The 22,525-nt window shown below is 46.2% G+C and overlaps 1 protein-coding gene across 1 annotated transcript in view; it reads right to left on the bottom strand.

Moving 5' to 3' along the window:
* Positions 1–22,525, bottom strand: part of SYCP2L (synaptonemal complex protein 2 like) — a gene marked incomplete at its 5' end in the record, with an annotated part of 320,901 nt that overhangs the window by 131,408 nt on the left and 166,968 nt on the right. Inside the window, 3 exons of the mRNA XM_082258962.1 lie at positions 10,574–10,709; positions 11,945–11,994; positions 21,200–21,326. Coding sequence (XP_082115088.1) covers positions 10,574–10,709; positions 11,945–11,994; positions 21,200–21,326 — 313 coding nt within the window. The remainder of the gene's footprint in view (positions 1–10,573; positions 10,710–11,944; positions 11,995–21,199; positions 21,327–22,525) is intronic.

The following is a 22,525-nucleotide window of genomic DNA, read 5'->3' as shown; positions in this document are numbered from 1 at the left end:
AAGAACTATCATTTTAAACCTTTAGGTTGTTGTAAACCCTTACATGTAATCCTCCTATACAAGTTGTCCATGATCATCTGCAGCCCTCTTCCCTCTACAGCCTTTTAAAATACAGAATTCAGACAGCATTTCTGAGCACCAGAAGGCAGGTTGCAGGGATCGGATGTTACACACTTCACAGTACAGAGTAGGCTGTCATTCATCTACAGCATGAGGAACCTTTTTTCTGCTAAGGGCCATTTGGGTATTTATAAAATCATTCGGGGGCCGTATAAAATTATCAACTTTAAAATGTGCCTGTTATATTTGGTCAAACATTTAATTAACTCACCCCTAATGTGATGCCTGCAACTGCTTCTCTTTGGTGAGGTGAGTGATGTTAGCAGGCATTGATGATGATGCTACTCGCAACTGGTTTTCCATGTTTGTGTCGGTCAGTCTGGAGCGCACTCGACTCTTTGTGGTGGTAAGTTTTGAAAATAACTGCAGGTGGGTATAACTGGCTGGTACTGCTGGTGGGTACAGCTGGCTCAGGCTGGTACGGCTGGCTTGTACTGTGCTGTGGGTACTGCTGACACAGGCTGGTACTGTGCTGTAGGTAATGCTGGCTCAGGCTGGTACTGTGCTGTGGGTACTGCTGGCTGGTACTGCTGGCTCAGGCTGGTACTACTGGCTGGTACTGCTGTGGGTACTGCTGGCTCAGTCTGGTACTGCTGTGGGTACTGCTGGCTCAGTCTGGTACTGCTGGCTGGTACTGCTGTGGGTACTGCTGGCTGGTACTGCTGTGGGTACTGCTGGCTGGTACTGCTGTGGGTACTGCTGGCTGGTACTGCTGGCTCTGGCTGGTACTGCTGGCTCTGGCTGGTACTGCTGGCTCTGGCTGGTACTGCTGGCTCTGGCTGGTACTGCTGGCTCTGGCTGGTACTGCTGGCTCTGGCTGGTATACCTGGCTCTGGCTGGCACTGTTGTGTGTGCTGCTGGTGGGAAATGCTGGCTAGCAGCAGCGCCGCACTGGAGGAAGAGGCAATGTTTCCTGTATTGGTCACAGGTGGAGTTCATTTGATATCACTCCGCTGTGACTCAGACTGTCAGAACAGAGCCGGAACTATACAGGAAGCATCGGCTCCATTCTGACAGATAAGCTGAGAGACTCAGCTGCACGGGGGGCCGGACCAAATGACTTCGTGGGCCGCATACGGCCCCCGCACCTTAGGTTACCTACCCCTGATAAACAGTATAGCGACTTATGCAGATAGCAGAGGAGGCAGAAATCACACTAGTTGCTTTGAATAGAGGCAATTATACCCTATAGAAGGATATAATTTCTTTATTTTTCAATTCAGCGGTTTACAACCACTTTAAAGAAATAGTAAATGGAACGCAAGGAAAGTATGGTAATACTAATGTAAAGTATTGCCAATTTTTAAACAAACATGTGAACATTCTCATTTACATAGAATCTGATTTGCAAATCTTTTTACCACATTTCCCTGTGGTATTGTTTCTATATTGCCAATTATTCCAAGCTAAAGGCACCCATAGACTTTTGATGTGTGTGCAATTCTACTAAATCAGAAAAATGGATTATCGTAACCCTTCATTTTTTTATCAAAGATGTTTTATTTCTTGGTGTCCCTGCAGGGGAAAATAACTGAATTTTTGTAAAATCTTACCATAAAATTCCTCTCCGAGTCCTCCGACAGTCGCCGCCCACTCATACAGTCTTCACCAATGGGTATTGACCTCTTATCCATAGGAGCAAGCTAGGCATAAGACTTGTTAAAAAAAAACAAAGAATTTACATAGACACACCTATGAGGGCTGCCCCACTGGTCCAATACCCCCCTGCTATCAGCCATCCCAACTCAGTTTGGTAGCAAGCAGTTAAGTCCATAAGAACCCCAATAGAGGGGCGGGGGCAGCGACTGTCGGAGGACTCTGAGGAATTTTACGGTAAGATTTTACAAAAATTCCATTCTCTTACGTCTTCCGACAGTCGCCGCCCACTCATAGTCTTCACCAATGGGATGTCCCAAAGCAGTGTAGACATGAGGGGTGGGAAACGCAACCGTCAGAAAGGTAACGCAGTACCCACATCAGAGAGAGGAACCTTACATGAACAGAAAGGTAACCCTCTGGGTAACAAAAAAGGCTCAACAGGAGCAACAACCCAGGAGAGCAAACAACCAAGGGGATAAACAACCCCAACAGCCAGGGACCCGCAATAAAACCAGGGTCCCCTCACAGTACTGCCGCACAGAGAACTTTGCGGCCAAAGGAGGCATCAGCTTATGCCAGAACATCAATTTTGTAGAATTTGGAAAAGGTGTGCACTGACGACCAAGTCGCAGCCTTACACACCTGGGCCACCGAAGCCTGATGCCGGAAGGCCCAGGACGCACTCACTGCTCTGGTAGAGTGCGCCTTGACAGGGAAGGGCGGTACCCGTTCCTTCAACGAATAGGCCTGTACAATTGTCTGTCTGATCCATTTCGAAATGGTCGCCGCAGACGCAGCCATACCCTTCCGAGGTCCCTCAGGAAGGACAAAAAGAGAATCCGATTTCCGAAAGGATTCAGTTGACAACAGGTAAACCCTGATCGCCCTGACAACATCCAAGGAATGCAAAGCAACCTCCTTAGGATGCTTAGGATTCGCACAGAGCGAAGGCAAAACAATCTCCTCATTAAGGTGAAAATCAGAGACCACCTTTGGAAGAAAGGACTGGTTGGGTCGCAAGACCACCTTATCCCTATGAACCACCAGGTAAGGGGAGCGGCAAGACAAGAGTTAACGAGATTTCCCTGATGTTTTCAAATGGGGAACGTTGTAACATCGATAGAACCAAGTTCAAGTCCCATGGAGGTAAGGGCGCCCTTTGAGGAAGGGCCAAGTGACGCACACCTTGATAGAAGGTGCGAATCAAAGAATCAGACGCCAAGGGGCGCTGGAAAAGGACAGCCAGTGCAGATACCTGGCCCTTAATAGTGGCCAACGCAAGGCGCTGGTCCACACCAGACTGAAGGAAAGCCAACACTCTCGCCACCGAGTATGAACGAGGAGTGAAGCCCCTGGACCCACACCAGGCAAAATAAGCTTTCCATGTACGGTACTAAATCTTACCAGATGAGGCTTTTCTAGCCTTGAGTAAGGTAGGAAGGACCTCTGAGGAGAGACCCCTGTCTCTCAGGACCTGGCTTTCAATAGCCATGCCATTAATGCCAGCGACTGTAAAGCAGGATGGAAGATCGGTCCCTGAGACAGATCTCCTCGCATTGGCAGCCGCCACGGAGGCTCGACGGCCAGGTGAATGATGTCCGCGTACCAGGACCGGCGTGACCAGTCCGGCGCCACCAGAATCACCAATGTTGGTTTCAAGGCCAACCTGCGAAGGAACCTGGACAACAACTGAATCGGAAGAAAGGCATATATCAGATGATACTGATGCCAAGGCACCACCAGCGCATCCGAGGCGTCTGCAAGAGGATCGTGCGTTCTTGCCACGAACCTTTCCACCTTGTGGAAACAGATCCACGCGAACAGATCACATCTGGGGATCCCCATTTCGCACACAGCATTTGAAATATCTCCGGGTGCAGGGACCATTCCCCCTGGTCCAGGGTCTGGCGGCTTAGATAATCGGCCTGCCTATTCTCCACACCCGGAATGTGAACTGCCGATAGTAACTACAATGGGGGGGGGGGGGCAAATTAGGACTTTAAAGGTGCAAATGATGGAGAAAAATCTGAATTCTCAAAAATTGAACGTTTTATTACACAAAGAAAAAAAAAGACAAGACAGGACATTTGATAAAATGTTAAAAGCAAAGGAATGCACTCAAAAATATCAACTCTACATGTTTCGCCATCTTCATAATAGCTTCTTCAGGAGTTTTGCCAGATATTTCTTGAAAGTGAACATTTCTAGGTTACAGAAAAAAAGAGCATAAACAATAGAACAAAGGAATAACTGCTAGGGCAGAAACCAAAAGGTCCTAAATTTGATGCCCTCATACACTTCACAGTTTTAGCACTAATATCAAAAAAGTACCTTTATAAAGACCTGACCTGACAGAATTCTGGTCACTTCCTAGGCCGCCCGGACACTTCTGGTGCCCCCTTGGCGATTGATGCAAGCCACCGCAGTGGCATTGTCCGTCTGCCCCCGTACAGGACAGCCCTGAAGACGATCCGACCAATGGAGCAGGCACAGCCTGAACCCTCTCAATTCCAATATGTTTGTTTATGGGGGGGGAGGATCCCTCCACCGACCAAGTGCCCTGGGCAGACAGGTTGCCCAGGACTCCACCCCAGCCCGACAGGCTGGCATCCGTGGTAATTACTGTCCACAGCAACGGCCGGAAAGGTTTTTTCGTCTGCCACCGCCGGGGACTGAAGCCACCACAGAAGATACATTCTGGTTTGGTGACTCCCGAGACACCCTCAGATCCAAGGCACTGAGGCAGACTGTCCCATCTGGCCAGGATCTCCGCTTGGAGAGACCGTGTGAAACTGTGCAAACGGTATGGCCTCGAAGGCCGACACCATCAACCCCAGGGACCGCATACAGGTCCTGAGTGACGAGGATTCGTTTTCCCTGAGGGCCCTGATCTCGTTCTGTAGGGACCGGAGTTTGTCCTCCGGCAGGAACACCTTTGCTTGAGCAGAGTCCAGAACCATTTCCAAGTATGGGAGACGAACCGAAGGAGACAAGGTCGACTTCTGCACGTTGATGGTCCATCCGAACTCCTGAAACGTCTGAACTGTAGTGGACAGATCAGGCAGAACGCTCTGACTGGCACTCGATCTTAACAGGAGATCGTCCAGATATCCCAAGACCACAACGCCCTGTGCCCGTAACAGGCCCAGAACAGGATCCAGCACTTTGGTAAACACCCTTGGAGCCGAAGCGAGACCAAAAGGTAACTCCACAAACTGATAATGTTCCTCCACGATAGCGAATCGGAGGTGCCTCCGATGACCCTCGAAAATGAGGATGTGTAAATACGCATCCTTCAGGTCGATAAGAGGCCAGTAATTCACCTGGACTCAGGGAGGCTACCACCGAGCGGAGCGATTCCATGCAGAACTTCCGAACGCGTACAAAGCGGTTCAGAGTCCAGAATAGGACGCACCTTGCCCTCCTTTCTGGGCACAGTGAACAGATTCGAATAAAACCCCCGAAACCTGTCCCGATGAGGCACCGGGATGATCACCCCTGGGCGAGGAGATCCTGCACCGCCTGATGCAGGACCTGTAACCGCCCTGGGGTCAAATAAAGATTTGAGGAAAAGAATCTGCCCGCCGGCCGCGAAAGGAATTCGATCTTGTATCCTGATCGAATGATTTCCTGAACCCACCTGTCCGGAATTCGGAGCAGCCAAGGTTGGAGGAAACAGCGCAAACGTCCCCCCCACCCTGAAACGGGTGAGGGCATCCCTTCAGGCAGAGGCGGACTGGGCCGCCGCACCAGCCTGGGCGGTTTTGGTTTGCCTGCCCAGGGCTTTCTCTGGCCACCCTGGCCCTTGAAGGGTTTTCCCTTGTTCTGTGACTTGAAGGCACGAAAGGACTCCTGAGTGGATCGAGGCGCAGAACCCCTCTTGCCACGAAAGGACTTGTTCTTCAGGTTCTGGGGCAGCAAAGTGCTCTTGCCCCTGTGACGCCTTTCACCAGGGTATCCAACGCCTCGCCAAAAAGGCGAGAACCAGCATAGGGAAAATCAGCCACTGTTTTCTGTGAGGACTGGTCAGCCGACCAGCTCTTCAGCCATATCAGTCGCCGGTTAAGCACCGAGCCACTAGAGAGGCGTGCCACTAAAGGGGGCCTCATTTAAGGCCGTATCACACAGATGAATGATTCCTTGGTGGATTTAATCCACCATATCACGCCAGGCAGGCGGAACAGCATCAGACACGAGGTTGCTCCTTAGCACCTTAGTCCAATCAGCGACCGCCTGAGCCACCAAAACGGATGCGAAAACGGGTCTGAGCAACGAGCCCACCACCGTATAGGAATGGCGGGCTAGAGACTCCAACCGCCGGTCTGTGGGATCCCGAAAAACCGGGGTATCCTCAGAAGGAACCAAGGTAGCCTTGTTTAACACGGCCACAGTGTGATCCACCTGTGGAAGCACACACCATCGTGATTCCGTAGCCGGTGCAAAGGGATAAAGCAACTTGAACCGACAAGGTACCAGGAATGGACGTTTTAAAGTGCGCCACATTTCATTAACAGTGTAATGAAACTCAGCGGGGCAGGGAAAAACCTGCGCCGACTTGCGGGTCCTGTGTGTCCCAAAGGAGGACAATGCCTGGAGGACTGGGCTCATCCTCCTAATGTAGTGTTTCCTTAACAGAAACGATCAATTCATCCATGGTCGCTCGCTCTTCAGGCGACCCTGGGGAGGAGGTATCAACCCCCTCCACCTCCGCCTCCCCCTCAGACCCCAGCGGGTCTAAGGATGAGCGAGGCCCTGAAAAGGGCACGCTCGCTGCAGCAGCCATATCACCATCTGAATCAGAAGAGAGGGACAATCTGGGCCTCTTTAGCAGCACGTTCAGCCATCAGCATTTCCATATTGGACACCAAGGTCACCACTACAGCGGCCAAATCAGGTCTCAGAGGGTCCACAGGAGAACTGGGGTCCCCACCAGAGCTGGGGGGAATTTGCTGTCCTGAGAATCCATTGCCCAAGATGAAAAAACAGTGCAATAAATTTGGTACTGCCCCTTTAAGACCGCTGCGGAAAATACAGAAGGTAATTGAGAGAGATAACCTGCAGAGCCCCGCAGAGTGTTACCACCGATGTCCTGCTTCAGAGGAAAAGGAAGTGCTGTCAGAGTAGGCTGAACCATAAGCTGCATGACTCAGGGAAAATGGCTGCCCCATAGGACTGAATGGAAGGCTCTGGCAAAATGGCCACTGAACATGCGGTCGGAACGATCGTTCTGCCACCGCAAAATGGCGTCGGATGGCGCCAAAACAGCATGTAGTATTGCCCATAGTGAAGCCAAACATGCCTGCCCATACCTAAAATGGCGGACCGCGCAGTTTCACCCCGCTGCGGCCGCCACACACACACAGTCTGCACCCCCAACAAGCACCGAAGTGACACAGGGAAGGGGACCCCCAAAAACATACAGCACCGCAGTGCATGCACAAGCGATCCCCGCAGGGACCGCATCAGGGAGTCACACAAGCACAGACATGGGGGACACACAGCAACACAGGACTGCCACCCCAGACAGAGGCCCCACACAGAAGTACTTACCTGTACCAGATGGCGTGGGGAGCCTTTCATAACGGAAAGCCGCTGTCCTCATCTGACAGGGAGTGCCGTTAGCCAGGGACATGACACTGCTGCATCGCAGATGTGTCCTGTGAGGTAGCCACCTCACGGCTGCATCCCTGCTGCGAGCAGGGATGGGTCATTCATAGTGCCAGGACGAACTACGGCTGAACGCTCGATGGCGGGCTGGGGGTCCATCTGACCCTCTGCCCTGGAGAACCAGGGCGGTCAGTCCGAATCCCAGCACCGCATGATCCATCTTCATCCGAAGAATTGACTAAAAACTAAAAGCTGACAAAATAAACAGCTAGTAAATCAAAGAAAAAACTGACATTTTCAAAGAAAATCAAACAAAAGATTAGTTAGGCTGAGACTGTAGCCCCAGCACAGGGAATCCTAACTACTCTTGACGCTAGGCAGAAAGAAACTGAGTTGGGAGTAGTCACTGCAGGGGGGTATTGACCAGATGGGACAGCCCCCATGGGTGTGTATATGCAAATGCCTTTGTTCTTTTGACTAAGTCTTTATGCCTAGCTACTCCTGCGGAGCGGAAGTCAGTCAATACCCAACAGTGATGACTTAGAGGCAGCGGCGGCGACTGTCGGAGGACATAAGAGAAGAGAAAAGTGGCCTGGTCATTAAGCAGCCAAATCCTCCAGGGCTAAAGTGAATGCGGTAGCTCCAAGTGCTCAGCTCAACTTGCCTACTTACTAGGTCAGTCTTCAGAGACCGGGAAAGTGGTGAGGCATTGCCTTCGGCTCTGGACCTGGAAAGCCTGCCACATCTAAATTTTACCAGAATGGAGTCTGGAAAGTGCTCTACACAGATCCCAGTGCCTGAAGGTCACTCTAGGCTATTCCCGTAACGTCCAGTGCAGTGGGGAACAGAAACAACACTCCAAAAGCCAGACTGAGGATGGCTGCACTGGATAGCTGCAATCAAATAAACAAAACTCCAGTGTAGTGAGAAAAAAAAAAAAAAAAAAAAAAAAGAAAAACAGACTTAGTGCAACAAAGCTGCAAAAAATATGTACATGTAGGATTATAGCAAAAAAACTGGGGCATGCTGATAAGTAGGGATGATCGAACTTTTGAAAAGTTCGGTTCGGCCAGAACATCCGAACTTCCAGAAAGTTCGGCCCGGATTTCAGAACCCCATTGAAATCAATGGGACCCGAACTTCGGTAATCAAAAAACACAATTTTTAAGCCCTAAAACCCAATAAATGCCCCTAAAAAGTGCCTAGGGTTCTGGGTCATGCCCCATTAACTATTAATCACACAAAAAAAAGTTCTTAAAAATTGTCATTTTTGGTAAAAAAGCCAATTATTGAAAAAAAAAAAAAAAAAAAAAAAAAGATTTTTTGATTTTGACTTTGGATTTAGTATCTGGGGGGGGGGGGGGTCTAAAAATTGTACATGTGAAGTTTCAGCTCTGTATCATGTCCAGAACCATGAAAAAAAAAAAAAGATAATTTTTCAGTAGAACAGGGATGTGGGACCCTCCTTTAACACCTATATGATCTTTTTTTCTGGTTCTGGACATGCTACAGAGCTGAAACTTCACAGGTACACCTTTTAGACCCCCCAGACACAAAATCACACAAAAAAAGTTCTTAAAGATTGTCATTTTTGATAAAAAAAGCCAATTATTGAAAAAAAAAAAAAAAAAAAATAAGATTTTTTGATTTTTACTTTGGATTTCGTATCTGGGGGGTCTAAAAAGTGTACATGTGAAGTTTCAGCTCTGTAGCATGTCCAGAACCATAAAAAAAAAAAAAGATTGTTTGTATTAGAAAACTTTCAGCTCAGGGGGTTGGCTTCGCTGCTGTAACACCTTGCCGGTTTAATAGAAGGCATTTTTTTGGGTTCTTTGCAGTCAGGAAAAACATCTAAACTTGTGTATAGTGGTACTGTGCACAAGTTCTGATGTTTTGCCTGCCTCCAAAAACCCCCAAAAAATGCCAGCAAAAACACACCTGGGCATTTTTTTTTTTTTGACGCTAGCGTTTTTTTGGCATTTTTTGGGGTTCTTTTGAGGCAGGCAAAACATCTGAACTTGTGTATAGTGGTATATATACACACATAATTATATGTATATAGACACCTAGCCATATATAGGTGTGATAGTAGCAGAAATATATTACTGTAAATGATTTAATTAGCGCAAGCATATATTTCTGCTACTATCACACCTATATATGTCTAGGGGTATATATACAGACATATATGTGTATATATACCTCCTATACACATGTTCAGATGTCATGTCTGACATCAAACATGTCCTCAAAAAAGCACCGGCAGTGGCAGCCCCTGCAGCATGAAAAATGCTTGGCTGGTGAGAAGCCATATTCCTGTGCCGAAGCAATTCAGGAGAAATTATCATTTCTCTATAGCGGTCACCCTGCTATGGAAGGGTTTTGTCACCCTTCCATAGCAGTCACTGTCAGTTAACCCTACACTACACTACGGTCCCCTTACACTTAACACTTTCCCTACAGAAATTACATTTTTGAAGCTAACTAAAAAGTGTAAAGGAGCACTCCAACTACACTAGATATCCCTTTCCTCACACTAATAAATGCTAAATGACACTTTTAAAGTAAAATTAACAGAACTGCTTCCACTCTCTTCCATGTCCAGTATAACAATGCTAGGAATATGGCAGGGGCGATCTTATATACTGGGGGGCGTATTCACTAATGATTGGTCTAGGGACCCCCTAGTCACTCCAATCACATTCCTAGCATTCTCCTGCCCCCTCAATTGGCTTTTGCTAATGGTTCTGGTCCAATCACGGGCTTTTAAAGCCCATTTCCTGAAGCATTGCATTTTGGTCGGTTCTGGTTGCCGAATTCCGAACTTTTTGGGCAAAAAGTTCTAAATTCGGCCGAACCTCGAACACCCAATGTTCGGGCCGAACCGATGGTGGACCCGAACCGTTCGATCATCCCTACTGATAAGTAGGAGCTGTTATCCTGAGCTGACCTACAGTTTTTGTGCTGGTCAGTGTGCAGTCCTTGTGTAGGTGGCAAAATAACCTAACTTTTTTAGATTAACCTCATGGGTTCTTTATACAACTAGGAGACTAACATGTGATCACTTACAAAAAGTAAATGTGGACAATCTCATTACATTTTGGAAAATGATTGATAAGTTAACCAGTTTGAGCAGGTTAATTTATTTTATATTACTACTGTACAGACAAAGTGAATAAAACTCATTCAGCAATTTAGTCAATAGAAGGGTGTAAAGAGCAATTAACGTCCATTCAAAAACACTCACTTGATTGCCGTGTGGTGTTTCCAGGAGTTAGGAAGGCTGAAACCCCCGACAGGTTTACATCCGAGAAGGAGAGGCTTTCTGCCCTACCCTTTCCTGGTCTTGTAGGTTTTACAACTGTAAATGAAGAGGATCTGGGCTGGAAAGAGGCAGACAGATCCAAGTCACTAGGACACAACAGTATTGTTTTTGCAAGTTAGGCAAAAAAGTTTTGGTTAGAGAGGAAAGTTTGGAACTCTTGATTGGTTTCCCCTGCTATAGGCTGAAACAAAAAATGTACAGGTTTTCTAACCTTATTTTACTAAGTAATGATGAATCGCACTGACAATGGCTAGCAGTAAAAGTTTAACAGGGGTTACCACCTTCCTCAATCTTTACAAAAAAATGTAGCTGGACATAATTGTACTCATTGCTTGCAGACTGTCTACATTCGCCACAAGTTTGCTGTGCCCACCAATCATCAATAAGTGAATAGTCTATGTTAGGGCTGCACTGATATCAATATCAAGGCTGATACTAAGCATTTGCATGAGTACTTGCACTAATGCTTGGATACCTAAAACCGATTCCTGTGCGGTGCTATTTGAATCCATACAAAACAAATGGGCTCAAATCACACAGAAAAGAATTGCATGCAATTTGAACAGGAATTTGGTGCGATTACTGTCTGTAATGCATGCAGTTTTCTGCACCGCTCCTTCCTGTGTGAGCCAAGGCTTGTCGTAGTGATGCACCATTGAAAAAAAAAAAAAGGCATCGGTGAAACCCTAGTCTATGTTTCCAAAATTATTGGGGAATTTTTCCTCTGTAATGCAGTGCACTTGGACAAAACATTAAGCAACCAACACTGAAGAGAACATGTCTGGATTCAAACATGAGATGCCAGCTATGGGGCTTCATCATTTCCCTTGCTTCACTACTTGGTTAGCCAAATAACCCAAAAAGAAGGTAACTAAATGACCAAGCATTTCCAAAAGTATCAATCATTTTCATTCTTCCTATATACTGCGTCTGGTACGTGTAATCAGGCAAAAATTTTCTATGAGATTTTCTATCCTTCCCAATCCAGAATGGGGTTTACAAAAGGTACTAAGTTGTATGCTGTTGCAGCTACTTACTCTAATAAGCAGACCACACCAAGCCCTGCCCGCTGGCTGGGAAACCCAATTCATAGGAACGGAATCCAGCTTACTATTTCATTGATAAAGGGAAGGTAACTATTTTCCCCTAAGTGTATGTTTGATATGCAGCACCACCCCCACCCACCGATACCAATGTATGCAGTGATTTTATGTGCTACAGCAACTATGAATCCCACCATGTTCATCACTGCCTAGATAACATGCAGCAGAAAATTATTAGAGAAATACATACCATTTTATTCAGCATGTCTTCATTGCTACTATCAGATGATAATGGCAGCACTGTAATAAAGTACACATTTCCAGTGACAATTAAAAAATGGGTGTACTTGCATGCTACTACGTTGTGCTATTAAGTGCTATAAGACTACAAAAATCACAAAGTGGATCGCTCACACGTATACACACTATATCAATGTGCAAAATTGTATTCAAAAGTGGTGCAGTGCTCCCAGTGAAACGTGGCACCACTTTTGAATACAAAATATCTGGCACAATATGGCAGGGAGATCTTGTAGAAGCCAGCATGTGATTCAACCCACCAATATCCACCTATAATGGTGGATATATAGATTATATATATATATATATATATATATATATATATATATATATATATATATATATATATATATATATATATATATATATATATATATATATATATATATATATATATATATATATATATATATATATATATATATATATATATATATATATATCCCAAAAAGGTTATTCACTTTGCGCACTGGTTCAAATCATTTGGTGGAGGGGGGGATTATGGTGTGGGTTTTTTTAGGGGTTGGGCTTGGCCCCTTCACTCTTAAGGCCTCAGCATACAAAGACATTTTGGACTATTTCATGCTCCCAACTTCGTGGGAACAGTTTGGGGATGGCCCCTCCTGTTCCAACATGACTGTGCACCAGTGCACAAAGCAAGGTCCATAAAGACATGGATGAGTGAGTTTGGGGTGGAGGAACTTTACTGGCCTGCACAGAGTCCTGACCTCAACCTGATAGAACCTTTGGGATTAATTAGCGCAGAGACTGCGAGGCCTTCTCCAACATCAGTGCCTGACCTCACAAATGTGCTTCTGGAAGAATGGTCAAACATTCCCATAGACACACTCCTAAACTTTGTGGACAGCCTTCCCAGAAGAGCGGTTATAGTTGCAAAAGCTCTAATGAGCAGGGCCCTCTAGTTCCTCCTGTTTTGTAACTGTATTGTCTTCCCTCACATTGTAAAGCCCTATGCAAACTGTTGGCGCTATATAAATCCTGTATAATAATAAATATATATACACACACACTATATATATATATATATATATATATATATATTTACACACACACATATACATACACACACACATATACATACACACACATAGTATCTCACAAAAGTGAGTATACCCCTCACATTTTTGTTAATATATTATATCTTTTCATGTGACAACACTGAAGAAGTTGGCTACAATGTAAAAGTAGTAAGTGCACAGCTTGTATAACAGTGTAAACTTGCCCCCTCAAAATAATTCAACACGCAGCCATTAATGTCTAAACAGCTGGCAATAAAAGTGAGTACACCCCTAAGTGAAAATGTCCAAATTGAGCCCAATTAGCCAATTCCCTCCTCGTTAGTGTTACAAGGTCTCAGGTGTGAATGAGGAGCAGGTGTGTTAAAAAATGGATTTTTGTAAGATCTTACCGTAAAATCCTTTTCTCTTAAGCTCATTGACAGACGTAGTCTTCTTGATTCTCAAGAGCTGGGTTATGTTGTCTCCGCAGGAGTAGGACTAGGCAGAAAGACAAAACGTTCTGGCTCCACCTTAGGGGCAGTCCCTGAGGGTATATCCTCCCTCTCTCTGCTACAGGGAATCAGTTCTGTTCTAAAGCAGTAACAGAGAATTTAACCCAACCCAACTCAATGATAGAGGGGCGGGTACTACGTCTGTCAATGAGCTTAAGAGAAAAGGATTTTACGGTAAGATCTTACAAAAATCCATTTTTCTCTATCGCTCATTGACAGACGTAGTCTTCTTGATTCTCAAGAGCTGGGACATCCAGAAGCAGTGCCACAAAATGAGGGGTGGGATTGACAGAATCAAAATCCAATCTAGAAGGCCCAACCGGAGCCAACCAGAAGTATCAAAGGACTCATCGAGTAAACAGATGAGACCTACCCCACAAATCCTCGAGGTAGACCAACAGTCTCCTCAAACAGTGGCCTGCAGGAACCTTGCAGCCAGAAGAGGCATCTGACGATGCCATCACATAAACCTTATACAATATTGTAAAGGTATGAACCGACTACTAAACAGTCGCCTTGAAAACCTGAACCACTGACGCCTGATGGCGGAAGGTCCAGGAAACTCTAAGCGCCCGAGTAGAATGCGCCTTAACAGGGAACGGGGGATCCCGACCCTTAGATAAAATAAGCCTATACCACCGTCTGTCTGATCTAAAGATGGTCGCAGCAGAACAGGCAACCCCTTCTTAGGGCCATCCGTGATCACAAACAGTGAATCCGTCTTACACATTGAATCCGTAGTATTCAAGTATATCCTGATCGCCCGAACTACATCCAAGGAATGCCATGCAAATTCTCGAGGATGATTGGGCTAAGGACATAGGAAGGACAATACACTGTCCTTATTCAATGAAACTTTGAAACCACCTTAGAAGGAAGGATGGATTCGGATGAAGAACAACCTTATCCCTATGAACCACCAGATCTGGGGAACAACAGGATAATGCAGCCAGTTCTGACACCCTGCGTGCAGAAGTGATAGCCACCAAGACCACCTTCTGGGATAAAGTAAGCAAGGGAATCTCCCTGATATTTTCAAAGGGAGGTGTCTGAAGAACCGACAGCACCAAATTAAGATCCCAGGATGGTAACGGCGCGTGCACTGGCAGAGCCAGGTGTCGCACCCCCTGGATGAAATTCCGCACCAAGGAATGAGTAGACAAAAGCTTCTGAAAGAAGATAGCAAATGCTGAAACCAGACCCTTGATAACACTCAAGGCCAGCTTCTGCTCAACTCCCTGTTGCAGAAAGCCAATATTCGGACTTCCGAATAAAGATGTAGATGGAACCCAAGGGATTCACACCACACAATATAAGACTTCCATGTACGATGATAATCTTTCTGGAAGTCGCTTTCCTTGTTTTAACTAGAGTAGGAATAACTGAAGCTGACAATCCCTTGTCCTTCAGCACCTGGGTCTCAATAACCAGGCCGTTTAAAACCAGCGATCGTAAAGCAGGATGGAAGATCGGTCCCTGAGACAGTAGATCCTCCCTGAGAGGAAGTCTCCACGGGACGTCCGCCATCAGTCTGACCAAGTCGGCGTAACAAGCTCGACGAGGCCAGTCCGGAGCTGCCAGGATTACTGGAATTCCTTCCTCCTCTATCCTGCGAAGAAGTCTTGGCAGTAACCCAAGAGGAGGGAAGGCATACATTAGCTGGTATTGCCCCCACGGGGCGATCAGTGCGTCTGCGGTTTCTGCTAGAGGATCGCGGGAGCGAGCCACGAATCTCTGAACTTTCCTGTTGAATCGAGATGCCAACAGATCCATATCCGGGGTGCCCCATCGTAGGCACAACTGGTGGAAAACGTCTGGATGGAGAGACCATTCCCCCTGATCCAGAGTCTGACGGCTGAGATAATCTGCCTGCCAATTCTCCACCCCCGGAATGAACACCGCAGAGATTGCTGGAACAAATCGTTCCGCCCAGCGAAGAATGCAAGCCACTTCTTTGGCCGCTCGGACACTCTTGGTGCCCCCCTGGTGATTGACATAAGCCACGGCCGTGGCTTTGTCCGACTGGATCCGAACCGGGCTGCCCTGGAGCTGCTCGGTCCAGTGAATCAGACAAAGTCTGATCGCTCTCAGTTCCAATACATTTATCGGTAACCTGGATTCTTCCGGGGACCAAAGTCCCTGGACAGATAACTGACCGAGAATTCCTCCCCATCCGGATAGACTGGCATCCGTGGTCACTGTCATCCAATATATTGGCAGAAATGACTTTCCCTGGCTGAGCATCGGAGACCGAAGCCACCAGACCAGAGACTCTCTGGTCTGTTTGCTCAATCGGATCTGATTGTCCAGGGATTCCGGATTCCGATTCCATCTGAGAAGAATCTCTTGCTGAAGAATTCGGGTATGGGACTGGGCAAATGGGACTGCTTCGAAGGAAGCCACCATCAACCCCAGAACCCTCATGCAAGTCCGAAGGGAAGACCAGCTGTTGGATAGTAACAACTGGACTGCTGATTGAATCTTCCGGAGTTTCCCTACCGGAAGAAAAAACTCTTGTCCTGACTGTGTCTAGAATTAGACCCAGATATTCGAGCCTCTGGGTGGGAACCAGAAATGACTTTTGCTGGTTCACCAGCCACCCGAATTCCTGTAAAGAAATCATAGTAATTTCTATGTTTTGTAGCAAGGTCTGAGGAGACTCTGCATGAAGCAGAAGATCGTCTAGGTAACCAAGGATCGATATGCCTCTTTGGCGCAGAAGTGCCAGCATTGGGGCCAACACCTTCGTGAAGACCCGCGGAGCCGTGGCGAGACCGAAAGGTAACGGCACAAACTGATAGTGGTTCTCTTCTACGGAAAAGCGTAGAAACCGCTGATGTCCTGCGAAAAATGGGAATGTGAAGATATGCGTCCTTGATGTCTATGGATGCTAGGACATCCCCTGGATGCAGAAAGGCTGCTACTGTGCGAATGGACTCCATTCTGAATCTTCTTATGTTGACAAAAGAATTGAGTGCCCTTAAGTCCAGAATTGGACGCACTTTGCCCTCTTTCCTGGGTATTGTAAATAGGTTTGAATAAAACCCTTGAAACCGTTCTGTCCAAGGAACGTGGACTACCACTCCTTGTTGTAGTAAATCTGTGACTGCTCTCCGCAGATCGTCTAAACGATCCGGGGATAGTCGGCTATTGGAAGGGAAGAATCGCGCCGGTGGGAGAGATCGAAACTCGATCTTGTACCCTGACCTTATGACTTCGCAAACCCATTTGTCCGGGATTCTGGAAAGCCATGGGTCCGGGAACCGGCGAAGACGTCCCCCCACCCCAGTTATGGGTGGGGGCGCACCTTCAGGCTTTGGATGGTTTATCTTCAGGTCTGGAGGGGGCAGGCTTTTGCTTGCCCGACCAACGACCCCTGACGCCTCCTGCAGGAGCTTTGGAGGACTTAATTTTTTCACCCGCGGGACGAAAAAACCTCTTGTGAGCAGAAAAAGAAGGCCCTCGTCTTTGACGAGTTCCTTTACCTTTAAAATTTTGCGGTAAAAAGGTGCTCTTTCCACCCGTGAGATCCTAATGATCTCATCTAAGTTGGCTCCAAATAGACGCTCTCCTAAAAAGGGGATATTAGCCAATGCTTCTTTGGAACCTTGGTCGGCTAACCAACCTTTTAGCCACAGTGTACGCCTGAGAACCACCGCTGAGACAGATGCTCGCGCCAATAATGAAGTGGCGTCTAACGCCGCATCACACACAAACTGTAACCCCTGTATCATTTGTTCCAACGAATCTGATACCGCCTGAGGGACCTCTTCTAGGTCCCGGCGTAACCACTTGGTCCATACAGTTACAGCCTGCGAAACCAGACCAATAGCAATTATTGGTCTGAAAGCTGATCCAATCAAGGTAAACATGGTGCGAGACATAGCTTCTATCTTGCGATCCACTGGATCTTTAAAAGACGGAGCGTCTTCTAGAGGAATAACCGTGGCTTTATTCAATCTAGCAATTGGTGAATCCACCACAGGTGGTTCTGTCCATTTCTTAATGAGGGTTTCCTCAAACGGATAACGCCTGTTAATGCGTTTAGAAATAGTAGAAATGCGTTTTGGCAGACTCCATTCTTCTTTGATTGGATTGCCAAAACATTTGGGCAATGGAAAAAACCTTCGCCACTTTGATGCGTTTTTTAGTCCCAAAAGGGATTTCAGTTTCAGCTTTTTCTGACGGAATACCCTGCAATCTTAAGGTTTCTTGAAAAGATACAATGAGTGCGTTTACCAACGCTTCCTCTCTGGCTATGGCTGATGCCGAAACATCCTCCTCACTGTCTGAAAGACAGTACACGAGACACCAATACCAGATGAAGTACCTGCAACTGCAGAAATAGGCTCAGAGTCTGAATCCGAGGTTTCAGATAATAAGGGGTTAGGCGGGGGTCGCTTACTTGCGCCCTGTCCCTGACAAGCCACTTCCACCCGGGACACAAAAGTTTCCATAATAGCGGACAATGATTCAATCGTCAGTGGGGTGCTGGAGGATCCCGCAGACCCCTCGAGGGGATCCGGAGGAGATACATGAGTGGCAGGGTCCATGTTAATTCAGGACACCTTTGCCAGAAAACACAAAAAAAAAAAACTTTTTTTTTTTTTTTTTTTTAAATCAAAAATACCTCTTTTTTTTTTTTTTGTCTCCCCCCCTAGCGCAATAGCGCCCCTCAGAGTACCTGCTTCTCGATCCCACAGAGAGAGAGAGGGACCCCCAAGGCTCACCAACCGATGCAGTGAAGTTTCCAACCAACTGCAGTCAGCGTCTGTCTTTTACAGACTGGAAGGAGCTGTTGCTTTTTCCCGGGTAGAAGGACGTGGCTCCGCCCCCTGTGTACGCCTTCCGGCGTTCCCAGCTCTCCACGAGGTAGCTGGGCTCATGAAACATGGCCGCCCCCATACAGGAGACATTAGACTCCAAAAACATGGCGGCCGGCGTGACCTGAGGACAAGCATGCACCTGGTCTACGGCAAAATGGCGGCGGACCGCCAAAATAGTTTTTCCCAGCACATCCACCTGCATCTCTGCTGAGTGGCGATTGATTGATCTACAGGAGATACACTACAAATAAGGTAGGATATACCTCCTATGTCTGCTGTAATGCTACAGTCTGCTGGGTAGAGTGTTAGCTCTCAAACCAAGTCCACTTCCCACAAACACATGCTGTATTACAAGGGGGACTTTTAGTGTCAGATATATACTGACCATGTATGGAGGGGCCCATAATTCATACTGCCTCATAACGAGGAAAGAAAAAAGGGAACGTTTACTCACCATACCTAACCGACAGGCACCCTCTCTTCACAATACCCTCTCCACCGGGGTGGGGGTTTGTGGACCACTCCGGACGCCTCGACTCTCAGGTTCCTGGCGTCCAAGCGAGACTTAACTCGCAAGGTCAGTCCCTCCACTGGGACTCCGTCGCGGCCGACCCAGCGCGGAGCTCTGGTCTGCACGCGCTCGTAGGCAGAAACCGGGGTGACCACTGGATCTCAACATCCAGCCCATCGCCCGGCCCCGCATACTTACTTGAATGTGTCGCGGCCGACCAAGCGCAATGCCATGGTCTGCGCGCGCTCGTAGGCCGGCTGGGGTGACCACAAGTGTCGCCCAGTCCGGCATTTTTGCTTGAAGTTCTCACAGGAAAAACACTGGAGAAAAACTACCTAAAAAATGTCTTTTTCTTAAAGAAAAAAAAGTCTTGCCAGGACCAAAAGATCCCAGCAAGGAACTTGGGTCCTTACTCCTGACTAGACAGAAAAAAACTGATTCCCTGTAGCAGAGAGAGGGAGGATATACCCTCAGGGACTGCCCCTAAGGTGGAGCCAGAACGTTTTGTCTTTCTGCCTAGTCCTACTCCTGCGGAGACAACATAACCCAGCTCTTGAGAATCAAGAAGACTACGTCTGTCAATGAGCGATAGAGAAATTGGTGTTATAGCTCTCACTCTCTCATACTGGTCACTCGAAGTGCAACATGGCACCTCATGGCAAAGAACTCTGAGGATCTGAAAAAAGAATTGTTGCTCTACATGAAGATGGCCTAGGCTATAAGAATGCCAAGACCCTGAAACTGAGCTGCAGCATGGTGGCCAAGACCATACAGCGGTTTGACAGGACAGGTTCCACTTAGAACAGGCCATACCATGGTTGACCAAAGGACTTGAGTGCAGGTGCTCAGTGTAATATCCAGAGGTTGTCTTTGGGAAATAGATGTATGAGTGCTGCCAAGGGGTGGGGGGGTCAGCCTGTCAGTGCTCAGACCATACACCGCACACTGCATCAAATTGGTCTGCATGGCTGCCATGCCAGAAAGAAGCCTCTTTCAAAGATGATGCGCAGGAAAGCCCGCAGTTTGCTGAAGACAAGCAGACTAAGGACGTGGATTACTGGAACCATGTCCTGTGGTCTGATGAGACCAAAATAAACTTATTTGGTTTAGTGGGTATCAAGCGTGTGTGGCGGCAACCAGGTCAGGAGTGCAAACATGGTGGTGGGAGTGTCATGGTCTGGAGCTGCATGAGTGCTGCCGGCACTGGGGAACTACAGTTCATTGAGGGAACCATGAATGCCAACATGTACTGTGACATACTGAAGCAGAGCATAATCCCCTCTCTTCAGAGACTGGGCCCCAGGGCAGTATTCAAACATGATAACGACCCCAAACACACCTCCAAGACAACCACTACCTTGCTAAGGAAGCTGAGGGTAAAGGTGATGGACTGGCCAAGCATGTCTCCAGACCTAAACCCTATTGAGCATTTGTGGGGCATCTTCAAATGGAAGGTGGAGGAGCACAAGGTCTCTAACATCCACCAGCACCCTATGATGTCATCATGGAGGAGTGGAAGCGAACTTCAGTGGCAACCTGTGAAGCTCTGGTGAAATCTATGCCCAAGAGTGTTAAGGTAGTGCTGGAAAATAATGGCGGCCACACAAATTATTGACACTGTGGGCCCAATTTGGACATTTTAATTTAGGGGTATACTCACTTTTGTTTCCAGTGGTTTAGACATTAATGGCTGTGTGTCGAGTTATTTTGAGGGGACAGCAAATTTACACTGTTATACCAGCTGTACACTCACTACTTTACATTGTAGCAAAGTGTAATTTCTTCAGTGTTGTCACATAAGATATAATAAAATATTAACAAAAATTTGATGGGTGTAATTACTTTTGTGGGATATATATATACATACATACACAGAAAAAAAATATATTATATATATATATACACATACATATATATATATATATATACATACACATACATACATATATACATACACACACACACACACATTATATATACACACACACACACACATTATATATATATATATATATATATATATATATATATATATATATATATATATATATATATATATATATATATATATATATATATATATATATATATATATATATATATATTTTTTTTTTTTTTAACACATGAATGTATTCATTAAAGCTTTACTGCAGTCAAGAAAAGTGAGATCACTGGCCTGGTTATATTGTTTGGCAGGGGTGCCGGGATTACAATACTGGTTGAACAGAGCTATAAATCATTTGGCAGGTACGACAGCCAACATTTATATGCAATACTTTTTTAAATCAGCAAGTTATGGTATGCAATATAACCCCATTTTTTGAGAGAACACAATACCTTTCAGTTTACTCTTTGGTTTGGTCTTTTTACGGCTATAATCTGCAGATTTCTTATGTGCCACAATCCAGCTCTTTTCACTTTCAGCCGCGCTTCCAGAAGAAACCACATTTTTTTCCCCCACAATCTGCGTTCGAAAGATTGAAAAAAGATTTTGCCAATCATTTTCAAGGATATCATAGTTGAACTTGGCCTTTTGTTCACTTAAGGCTTCATTCATATAGGTGCATAGACCCATACAGCCATGCAAGGATGCCAGGGGAGTTACAGCGTTGTGTGCAGCTAGCCTGTTACCAGCCATCCGAACAAGCATGGACGCACACCTCTGGATACAATTTGTCTATGCATAGAGCTGTGTGTCTGTCCGTTTACAGATGTAAAAACTGGGATGTGTGGGAAAGTTCCATACAACAGCTGCTTCTCTCAAGCGGTCATTGATTTTAACAGGCTGGCTGCACAGATCATTCATTCCCTGGGCACAGAAACGCAACCCTATACATGGAGAAAGGGGTCAATGCAAGTGAATGGGGCCTAAATATCCTAAAACAGAAAGCAAACTTGCATCAAGCACCTAAACAAATTTTCACTACCAATCCATGTATTTGTTGATGGAAAACCTTACTGTAGAGCAGGCATGTCCAACCTGCGGCCCGGGGGCCGCATGCAGCCCAGAACCGCAGACAATGCGGCCCACTGCCCCCTGACAATTTTTTATTTTTTTTTGCTGGGGAGGAAGGAAGTTGAGTCGGGGGCACAGCCACAGAGGCAGCCTTGGAGGGGATCATCCACTAGTTGTGTTAAATTAGTGCTGGGGGGGGCGCAGCAGCATGGGAAGGGCACAGCGGCGTTTTATTACTTATATACCTTAACTAAAATATATATTTTATATGCGGCCCGAGAAAATATATACATACATACACACATTATATTATATATATATATATATATATATATATATATATATATATATATATATATATATATATATATATATATATATGGATTTTTGTAAAATCTTACCGTAAAATCCTTTTCTCTTAAGCTCATTGACAGACGTAGTCCTCCTTGATTGAAATCAACTCTGGTTATACTGCCCTTTACAGGAGTAGGACTAGAAAGGAAAGAAAACGTTCTGGCCACACCCTAGGGGCAGTCCCAGAGGGTATATCCTCTCACTTCCTGCTACAGCAAATCAGTTATGTCACAAAGCAGTGTTTAGAGAATTTAACCCAACTCAAAAACAGAGGGGCGGGTACTACGTCTGTCAATAAGCTTAAGAGAAAAGGATTTTACGGTAAGACTTTACAAAAATCCATTTTTCTCTGT

Source organism: Pelophylax lessonae (genome assembly GCF_965119305.1).
Source record: "Pelophylax lessonae genome assembly, chromosome: 5".
Taxonomy (NCBI): Eukaryota; Metazoa; Chordata; class Amphibia; order Anura; family Ranidae; genus Pelophylax; species Pelophylax lessonae.
Note: the sequence above shows the minus strand (reverse complement) of the source record. Positions and strands in the feature narration are given on the sequence as shown.